At 34.2% G+C, this 11,329-nt stretch overlaps 1 protein-coding gene across 1 annotated transcript; it reads right to left on the bottom strand.

The window, feature by feature from the left end:
• Window positions 1-159: 159 nt before the first annotated feature.
• On the bottom strand, window positions 160-11,119 carry LOC132560954 (solute carrier family 35 member F6-like). The gene is made up of 13 exons (XM_060225660.1): window positions 11,025-11,119; window positions 9,093-9,184; window positions 8,613-8,680; window positions 8,149-8,186; window positions 6,441-6,502; window positions 6,029-6,108; window positions 5,516-5,654; window positions 4,732-4,826; window positions 4,364-4,408; window positions 3,788-3,968; window positions 2,974-3,056; window positions 1,806-1,848; window positions 160-1,633 (listed from the first exon to the last, which is right to left on the bottom strand). The coding sequence occupies exons 1-13, from the start codon at window positions 11,117-11,119 to the stop codon at window positions 1,422-1,424; spliced, it is 1,233 nt and encodes a 410-aa protein (XP_060081643.1). The 3' UTR covers window positions 160-1,421.
• Between the last annotated feature and the right edge of the window lie 210 nt (window positions 11,120-11,329).

The following is an 11,329-nucleotide window of genomic DNA, read 5'->3' as shown; positions in this document are numbered from 1 at the left end:
GTCTCTGCCTTGTCGGACAAAATGCAAGCTTGTGTAGTAGTCCATAGATAATCCAGCACATCTTGCATACAAAATACACATACCTTTCCACAGTGTAAAATTTTAATTTTGTTAGAAATATCTCTAAACATAGGTAATTGTTCTAAGCAGCATGAGGAATATTCAGTTTAGTTCTATACACATGTAAATATAAGTAGCTGCAAACAATTATGATTTTGTCATGCAAATATAATAAAGTTATGAAAATATATCTTGAAATAAATCACGTAAAACAATGACTTTTTCTGATAGGAAAATGAATCACTTATCCAATCAACCAATAATGTTTCATAAACTTTCAAGTCAAACACACCTATGTCAACCACTTACGCACAGATACATTCTGTCTATAATAATAATGAGTTTTTTTGGAATGTAAACAATAAATTCCACCACAGGTCAAAGGAATTTGGCACATTTATAAGAATGAACATTGAATTTATTATATTGCTGGTGATCATAAATCAACATTATGAACATCTATACCTCAACATTGTGATATTAGAGTACCCCGATCAGAGCACAGGAGAGTCTTACAATCATTGTATTCAATAAATGATTTTCTTTTCATCCCTGCATTGTGCAAATGAAATTCATGTTAAACACAATGCAATTATAATTCAAAAGGACTAAATCTGTTTAAGATTCCGAGTATTCTGACATCCTATAAAGCTGACTTCTGAGAATTATGACAACCTGTCCTATCTGACTTCTGAGTATTTTGACATCCTGTCTAACCAAATTTCTGAGAGTGCCGACAACCTGTCTAATCTTACTTCTGAGACTTCTGATATCCTATCTTGTCAAACTTATTAGAATTCTGACAACCTGTCTTATCTAACTTCCGATAATTATGACAAACTGTCCTTTCTCCTTTCTGACTTCTGAGAATTCTTACATCTTATCTGACCCAATTTCTGAGAGTTCTGACAGCCTGTCTAATCTGAATTCTTGAGAATACTGATATCCTGTTGACTAGCTTCTGAGAATTCTGACAACCTGTCTAATCCGATTTCTGAGAATTCTGACATCCTGTCTTGTATAACTTCTGAGAATTCTGACAACCTGTCTTAATCTGATTTCTGAGGATTCTGACATCCTATCTTGACTAACTTCTGAGAATTTTGACGACCCATCTGACCTGACTTCTGACATTCTCTCTGTTTTGACATTCTGTTTGGTTTGACTTTTGTTAATTCTGACATCCCATCTAATCCAATTTTGTATACATCTTTTAACATCTTTTTGTTGTTTAATGAATTCAAATTTACTGACTTGGACTGAATTCATTACTGTTGAATGACATATGTAACGATCCAATTAGAGTGCTATCCAACATTGTCAAGTTCTATAACTCTAAACTAGTATCATTTTTTTAACATTCAATCATTTCCTTGTAAAAGTCTTGTTCTCTCTGACACAGAGTTATATTCATCATCACTGTCTGAATCGCTGGACTCCTGGATGTTACCCTTGTGATTCAGTGGTTGAGTGTCTGGTTGTGATACACAGCTACGCAGGCAAGGTATCCAATGAAGATCAACAAGATTGTTGTATAGAGCTGTTCCAATCAAAAGGAACAAGAAACCATCCACTGGAAGGAGACAAATGTAGACATAAGATTATAACTCAGGGGGAACCACCAAATGTTCCAATTTGTCACTCAAATTGGTTTTTTTTAACTAGTCTATATATATTGACAGGATATTGCCTTCCTACATCATTTAAAGCCATAGATCCAAATAGTTTACACTGTTTATACATACCTTGTAATAAACCATATGTTTTATCAAACGGTTCACCAAATCCCTGTCAAAGAAATTCAGAATTAGGTACAGGCAGATGCAGGCATTAAAAGTCAACAGCAAGATTTTTATTTTGTATTATTTTTTACTGCTCACCTGATCCAAAGGACCAAATTGAGTTAATGCTGTACCATGACATCCATCCTCTGTCAGTCGTCCGTCAACAATTTCTTTAAAACACTACTAGCAATGAACCACAGAGCAGATTTTGACTAAATTTTGTCAGAAGTATCCTTTGAGGAATAGAACTCAATTTTGTATAAAAGCTTCATGCAAACCCCATAGGGTTTGTGGGGCCAGGCCAAAATTGGGAAATTTAGCAAATTCATATAATATCCTTCTTCTTTAGGAATGTTCACACTTCGTCCAAATTTGGTCTGAAACATTCTTAGGTGAAAAGAACTTAATTCTGTAAGAACAGTGGGACTTGTCACCATGGGGCCAGCAGAGCAGGGTCTAATTGGGGAAATAGAACAAATCTTTGAAGTCCTTCTTCTATAGAAATGTCATGTTTCTACAGTCTTGGGTGAAGAGGATGCAATTTTGTATAAACAGTGAGTCTTGGCTTAGTGGGGCAGGTAGGGTTTGAGCCAAATAGAAAAAATAGAGCAAATTCTTTATTTAATTCTTCTGTAGGAATGATTGTGATTCTATCCAAATTTGGTCTGAAGCATTCCAAAATAAAGACCCATCTCTTGTATAAACAGTGGGTAGTCCTACCCAAAAAGGGAAGTAGAGAACATACTATTAAAATCTTCTTCTGTAGAAACGTCAGGATTCTGTATCAATATGGTCTGAATCATTTTTGGGTGCAGGAGGTATAAATAATTTGGCTGACCCCCTGAGGGCAGATGGGGTGGGGCTGATGGGAGAAATAGATACATACTTAAGACTTTCTTTATGTTTAGTTTGGATAAAAACAAAAAAGCAAAAAAATGAATAAATGTGGTGAGTGATACAGGCCCTATGGGTCTCTTCTCTAATTTACCGTTATATCACCATGGGACAGTAGCATATTAATGAAATTTGATCCTTTGAAAACAGTCATCTCCAACCATGTTTGAAAGCAACACAATTTTATCAAAGAGATGACTGTTGATGCAGATGAGAAATTTAAAAGCTTGCTTACCTCGTCAAAGGCATAGTAGATAAAGAGATCAACACCCCAAACTAACATTGTTCTGCAGGCATCAATCAAAGTACGATGTACCGCTGAAACAGACAATTTGAAGGTATCTGTACCATCTACTATAACTAACATAACTAATCTAATATACAATTATTAACTTTTACCTGATAAATTAATATTCACATAGCCTGATAAGGCAAGGTGAATATTTCCTTTTAGAGCAGGTAAATCAATGTATTCACCTCATAAAAATCAATAAATACTTATATGATGATGACTTAGCTTTTCATTCTTTTATTTCAAATCTTTATACTTTTTTAGGTGTTTCAATTCAACAAAAACGAGTTTATAATAGATAAAACACAACTACCAATTTCAGAATCTTTCTCTGTCAACAATTGTTTGAATTTAGCCTCATCCAAGGTGGAAAACTTGATTTTAGACTGCCCTGGATTTTCCTCCATACAGCAACCCAAAGCATAGATGAAATTTACATTCTGACTAAACGCTCAGTGTTCAAATATTGGAAATCCCCTTGTTACTACTTATGGGTACGACTGAATTGTTATATTACCCGCTGGGAGTATGCAAGGTAAATATAACAATTTCTTCAGCTGAGCATATTTGAAATGAGCCAATCAGTGCTCAGGAAAATTGCAAGTCATATAATAAACAGAAATATGTATCTCTAGTAGTACTTTTTATGAAGGTTCAGATTTGAACCCATGACCACCAAATGAACCACCTGGTCTCAGACAACTGACCCTGTCTAGTTCTATCATATCTTATGAGCAGATAACACACACAAACTCACCTGTCAGAGACTTGGTGACAGCTAGTCCAAAGTAATTGTAGAAGGCAATAGACAGCAGATACAGGAGACAAAACACAAGTAATTGGGGCTCATTGGCGATCTGGTACAGAGCATCAAGGCTGTTTTCATAACTGTTGTTTACATCTGAACCAGGGATATAGTACATAGCTGGTAGGACTATCTACAACAAAAAATTTTCTCAAATGCATTTAACCTTAATTTCAATAGTGTAATCACATAAGTTAGAGACTATATTTTTTTATAATCTCTAAGTTATGCAGGTTGTAATACAAATATATTGACCTGCCTGTAATACTGTAGTCAGTATGACACTTCAGTAACAAACTAATAACATTTTAAGAGGAACACTTCAGAAAACATAATTACATTTTAACAGGAATTCTTCAGTAAAAAATTAATTACATTTTAACAGGAATTCTTCAGTAAAAAAATAATTACATTTTAACAGGAAAACATTTCAGTGATTTGACCAATAACATTATTCTCATTTAAGACTAGAATATTTTGTTTTCTGTGACGTATCATCTAGTCAATATTTCATATGTATGAACCTACCACAGACATGAAGAAAACACCGTAACTTCCTTCCAACCCAACAACCTACAAAGTAATTTTTCTTTCATAAATGTACGACACATGAATACCTTGTATAACCAATGCGCTATAATTCAGATGGATATCTGCCTTCAATCCCTCTACCAAAATGAAAACTATAATAATATACCATAACGGTTTTAATTTTTGAAGGGTTGTGTTTTTTGTTTTTCGCCATTATTGTTGATTGAACAAAGTCGCAAAATATACCTTGAAAACAAACATTTTTATTGGAAATAAAATTACTGCAAACAGTTGTATCTATTTCAACATTAATATTTGGTAAAACTACAAAAATTTGAATTACCAAGAGGTAATCTTCTACTTGCCTGTAGTGGATGAAGACTTCTTTTCTTTAAAAATATTTCCTCTATAATCATCTGAGAGGCACTAACAAGTTGACTGGATATGATCAATATTATGCCTGAAAAATTTGTACCATGTTCACAGTAATGAAAAAAATCCTCATCATTGAGTTTTCATCGTTTGTGAGTTCAGCATGCTGAAACGTTTAGATTTTCAGTTTGTTAAAACTAAATCAAACTTAGAAATTGTATTCTGAAAATAAAAACAACACAACTTCTTGACAAAATTATTTACAGACTGGATTTGATCTGTCATGCTTGTCAAAGAAATAATTGATATACATTGTAACTGATTTCAATGTTAATATTTTGTATTATGATATATAACACAAAGAATTAACACTATAAGATACACTGGGGAGGAGGGAGGGGGTGGGGATTGTAAGTAAAATGAAAGAACTGATAATGCAGGAACTAGCCAACACTGGATTATTACGGTGTTTTTAAGGTATTACCTCCCCTTCTTTAAGTGCACATTAAAAAATATCATAGCAATCGTCTATTGTCATGAAAAACATTTTGCTGATACAACATGGACCATGACTGGTAAAGATCCAGGAGAGTGTGGTTGGCTTCCTATCCCTGACAATTTTCGTTTCTCAGGAAGCTTTTAGAAACAGATCTCTCCAGATGTTTGTGAAATCCCTGCCTCAAAGTAACCCTGACTTTTTAAGAATTGTTTTATAAATCTGATATGAAATGGAAACGCAGGTAAATCCTACTATTTAAAACATAACTTAAATGTTACCTAGAATTGTATTGCCAGCCTGTTGGTTGCTCCTGTCTGCTTTGAATATACTGGAACAGCCTACGAGTACCAAACCTCCCATGGTGAAAATCATCCCAGTCCATTTGATACAACCAATCTGGCGCTTCAGAAAAATCCTCTGAAATATGAAAAATAAGGTTTATACAAACATCCAGTAGTAAATCAGTGTTAATTTTTTTTTCTCAGAATTTCAACACTAAAATAAATGGTGTGAGGAAGTAGATGAGGGATGAGGGATGCAAAATTAAATGAAAAAGAAAATTCGACAATTACATATATGTACATGTAAACTGTGGGCCCAGATCAAAGAAAATATTCCGTACTTTATCTATGAAAAGAATACAGCACCTAACGCAAAAGTACTACAGCCCTCTGAGCCTCTTTTTATGTCTTCATATTGATTGTGTGTTTACTATATATTGTGCTTTAAATAACGTTTAGTTGTATACAAAGGGTTCAAAATTAGATCATAAACAGAATTCAAACACTTACTGATAAAATTCCAGCAAATATGATGATGGAGCCTCGTAACATCTGCCAAACTGAGGCGTCAACATACACCAAGCCAATACCTGTCAACAATTTATAGTATAAGTCACACTTAACTGAATTACTGGAACTGTTGCTGGATCCAAGAAAAAAATCATATCTTCTTAAAATATAGATTTTCAAATCATAGGATCACTTTCTGTACACAATGATGGAGAAAAGGCGACCACATTTATCCCTTTAAACCTTGTCTAAGGGAGTCTCAAAATTAGTTTTCATTAGTGATAATTAAATCTATCTTATGTTGTCTTTTTATATTCTGTTTGCCTTATGGCTTTTAGAAAATAACAATTTATCTGTTGTATATCATTAAAGTGTTTTACTATAAAATTCCTATGCAAAAATCCATATTTACCTGCTAGGGAAGTTCCCACCAAATCACACACAGTAGGGAACGCCACAACCAGCTGAATTAATCTGTATCAAGATAAGCATACACAAACTAATCAACAGGAAATTTATAAAAAAATAACCTTTCCACAATCAAACATGCCTTAATGACCTCTTGTCTACAGATACCATCAACACCTACCTGAAGCTACAGTCAAATCTACCTTACAGACAACTATAGCCACCACCAATAGCTACCATCAAATCTACCTTACAGACAACTATAGCCACCACCTATAACTACCATCACATCTGCCTTACAGACAACTATAGCCACCACCTATAGCTACCATCAAATCTACCTTACAGACAACTATAGCCACCACCTATAACTACCATCAAATCTACCTTACAGACAACTATAGCCACCACCAATAGCTACCATCAAATCTACCTTACAGACAACTATAGCCACCACCTATAACTACCATCAAATCTACCTTACAGACAACTATAGCCACCACCTATAACTACCATCAAATCTACCTTACAGACATCTATAGCAACCACCTATAACTACCATCAAATCTGCCTTACAGACAACTATAGCCACCACCTATAACTACCATCAAATTTGCCTTACAGACAACTATAGCCACCACCTATAACTACCATCAAATTTGCCTTACAGACAACTATAGCACATTCACTCTACTTAAGGGATCATTTGTCTTTAACTTTATTGACCTAATTCAGGGACAACTTGTTTATAACTACAACAAGCCTACTTCAGGATTCATCGATTTGTAATCATAACCTGGTTCTTTACAGACCACCTGTCTATAACTGCAACCAATCAGCTGTAGGGATCACTTGTCTTAACTACCGCTGACTTACTTCAGGGATCATCTGTATGTAACTAAAATTGACCTACTTTAGGGACCACTTGTCTGTAACTACAATTGACCTATTTAGGGACCATTTGTCTGTAACTACAATTGACCTATTTAGGGACCATTTGTCTGTAACTACAATTGACCTATTTAGGGACCATTTGTCTGTAACTACAATGGACCTACTTTAGGGACCACTTGTCTGTAACTGCAATTGACCTATTTAGGGACCATTTGTCTGTAACTACAATTGACCTATTTAGGGACCATTTGTCTGTAACTACAATGGACCTACTTTAGGGACCACTTGTCTATAACCACACATTTACAGTACGAACATAGAGATAAGAACTGTTTTCAGTTTCATTACCAATAATTAACTATACATCAATGGATATTGATTACATATGTAGTCAGTTCCATACATAAACTGCAAAATAAATTGAGTTTTTTGTTTCTTTCACGTAAATTTTCAAATCAAAGTTTTACCCTATATAATAAGTATTTAGAAGGATAAAATCTGTATAAGTGTATTTTCTACTAGTTGCAAATCAATGATAAAAGCCTTTCTTGGCTATTAGTTGTTTTTATTTCTACATAATGTAAATATCTATCAGTAAATACACTTCCAAATATTCAACTTAACTTAAGGATGTGCACATGGTCTGTGTATTTCTGAGATAAAAAAAGTTATGTTGAGTCATTCTTGAACTCTACAGTTTTTGCTTGTTGGTCATGTTTTGTTAAGCCAATTACTTTTGAATTATTTCTAATTATCAGTCCATCCCTATATACACAGCACATGTATCCATCACTGGTCAATATCCTGAAGTAGGTTACCTGTTTGGGTGTGGCATCTCTGCTGCATTGATATGATTCTGCAAATATAATAATAATAATAATAAATTTATTCAGGAAAGATTTTCACAAATGTATACAAAGCATGATAAATTAAATACATGTTACATAGTACATAAGGTGAACAATTGACATAAATAAAACATGCAACACCGGAACATAAAATCACAATAAAGACAGCTGATATATATGTTAAACAAATCTATCCAAGGATAGCCCAAAAAGCGTTACAATATACGCTTATTTCCGTTGGGGTCCTTCAAATATATGATTCTTGTCATTTTTACAATATTAATTTCTCATCACAGTCTTGTCTTTACAAGCATGAAGACTCTTTTGGACAAAAGAGAAGCAACTGATTATGATTATAGATATTAATATTTACAAACATTGATTGTATTTTATATTAAGTATTACTTAATTAGTGTGTTTTTTTATGTTCTTACCTCTGCCCTCCACTTATCTCTGTCACGTTTACGCACCACACAAAAACCAATCAAGCAAATTGTCTCCCCTAATTCGAAAAAAAGAAAATGAACTAATACATTATCAGATATAAAACAAAATGGTTCAAGGAGCTGATGATATCAATTTTATTTTCTTTTATATGAAAAAAAAGTTACGAGTAGTCAAGGAAATGGTCTATTTCATAATAGTTCCAAAGTCTACTATGAACATCTTTCTAGTCATCAATATTTTTTATTGATTTTACACACTCATGTATCAAAGAAAGGACACTTACTGCAAAATTATATTATTGCAGATTTTTATTTGTTTTGGTGTCCGGAAAGGAATTAAGGACCAAATCTAAGCAAAGTATATCAGAAAAATTGTCTTGAAAATATTTATTATAGTGTCAATTACATACATAACAGACATCTATCCATCATTACCACTTAAAGGGACATGGAATTTAATCTTCTTACCAATAAACATGATGAGAGTCTGGAACCATGGATGGTTAAACTCATGAGGCGATGATGTACCATTAGCATTGTTGGCTGGATATCCTGATGCTCTAAAACAGAAATTGTTTTCTCATTAGTTTGTTAACTGAATATGAAAACAAATGTTTTACTTGTAAAGTGGTCAATGGTGACCTTTGACCTGTAACCTCGACTTAGACCAGTGACTAACAAACCTAATCAGGTGTAGACCTTGGTGGTATGATCGGTGCTATGGTGTGAATATGAACCAAATCTATACAACGCTTCATGGGTTATCTTGTACACAAGATTATCGCAGATGCGCTCGCACTTAGGCATGGACATACCGTGTAGTGATTAATCAATTATCCCCCCTTTCCTAAGTAGGGGTATAATGAAACATTTTGTTTGTTAGTATATGTCCTCATATCTTTTTAGGTTTAATGGAGATAGTGTCCACAGATAATGGGTAATCTTGTCAACTCAAGGACACTTTTATAGTGTTGTCACACTTGAATATTGTAACTTGCACATGGTATCATGACACTCCAACAGGTCATGGTAACTACAAACAAAACACTAACCTGCGGTTGAGATTACAAAAGGAGATGTGGATGGTCAATTGCATCAATAAGAATATTTGCTTTTACATGTAAAACTATGAAACATTTTTCTGATTACACAACTCACTTATTTTATGTAATAATAAATGTGTACATGTATCAAAAATAAGTAACAGTGGATAAAGAGAAGATCTCTCCAGCCGAGCAGTATATTGCAGCTAGTATTTCACCAGGGTCACATGAATATCTCATCTGCCCAGCATCAGCAATACACCTTTATCTCACTATTATGTATCTGAGACTTAGCTAAATAGATTACTACTGTAGTTATACTGCTTTTCAGTAGAATGCCACAATCATCATATACTTTGCACTAACATCACATCACACTCTTCACATCCATATCTTGCCATGGAACATAGTTGAAGTTACCTCTCCTGCTGTGTTTTTCAGATATTACCTCCCATAGTTCGACAACATTGCAGCATTCCTTGTTGTATACTTTATTTAATATCTTATTCATTATTATACCTTATTTTTCTTATATAACTCCCCTAACTAGTTAAAAAGTCAATGTTGGAAGTTCCAGTCTTTTCCTGTAATTCAGATTTTTCATGCTGGAAAGCATTTTGTTACTCTGCATTGAACTACCTCTATCATGTCTATATGTTTACATCAATATGGAGACCAAATTTAACTGGCATACACATTTTAGTTGTGATAGAACAAAGCATTTATATAGAGGAACAAAAGACTTTGTGTTCATAAAATGGCAAGTTCTTCTTAGGAGTGCAAACGTAGAATTAGCCTTTTTAATTTTCTCGCTCATGTGGTCATCAATGAGAGGTCCGAATCTATTTTCACACCTGGTCTTTTTGCTGCTGTTTGGAGATTATTCCTTGCAGATCACATGTGACATATTGATCCTTCAGTAAACAAAGTCCAGTTGTAATGTTCAGAATGTTGAGACATATTTACCTAACAGGGATAATCCCGGAGGAGTCTGACTGTCAAAGGGACACTGGGTCACTCAAAACTGAAAATGACTCCTCCATTTTTTTTATTATTATGATTTTACACAGAATGGCAACGCAACATCTTTTTTGACAAGTACTGATAATTACTGAAAATGATCCCAGTGCTCTACAGGATTCCCATGTCTCGCCTATCCGTAGTAATACAGAAACAATATATAAGCACATACACGCAAAACACGTGCCCTTTATATGCATAGACCTTAGACCGTGGTTTTAGCTATCCAAGACTTTCTTATCCACATCTCGGTCACTGACTGTTCGGTATCTGTCAGTTTCCGGTTGGAAAGCGAAACGAAACAAGTTGTTTACATTCTTGACAAACTGTTACTTACCTACAGTCGTTCTGTGCTTTCTTACTCAGCGTATTGATACTTCCTGTCACAAGCATACCTATCATCAACAAAATCTGCCTACAGGAGAGCGCCATGTTTTTGTCATGTGATAGAGTTTTAGTCACGTGAGGAAGTGTTTTTTAGCGCTAGATTTCCAGCGGACGTAACTAACCTCATTTGCAGAACTATAGCGTACAATTGCTATTGCTCCCGCCTGTCATATTATTATCTCATGTACATATACTTTTAATTGTGCTTCATCATATAACAACAAATTGTTGTACTCCTTTGTAAGACCGGGAGTA

Source organism: Ylistrum balloti, unplaced genomic scaffold, assembly GCF_031769215.1.
Source record: "Ylistrum balloti isolate Yb309-2 unplaced genomic scaffold, AGI_CSIRO_Ybal_v1 Utg371132, whole genome shotgun sequence".
NCBI classification, from domain to species: domain Eukaryota; kingdom Metazoa; phylum Mollusca; class Bivalvia; order Pectinida; family Pectinidae; genus Ylistrum; species Ylistrum balloti.
This window is presented reverse-complemented; position numbering and strand designations above follow the sequence as displayed.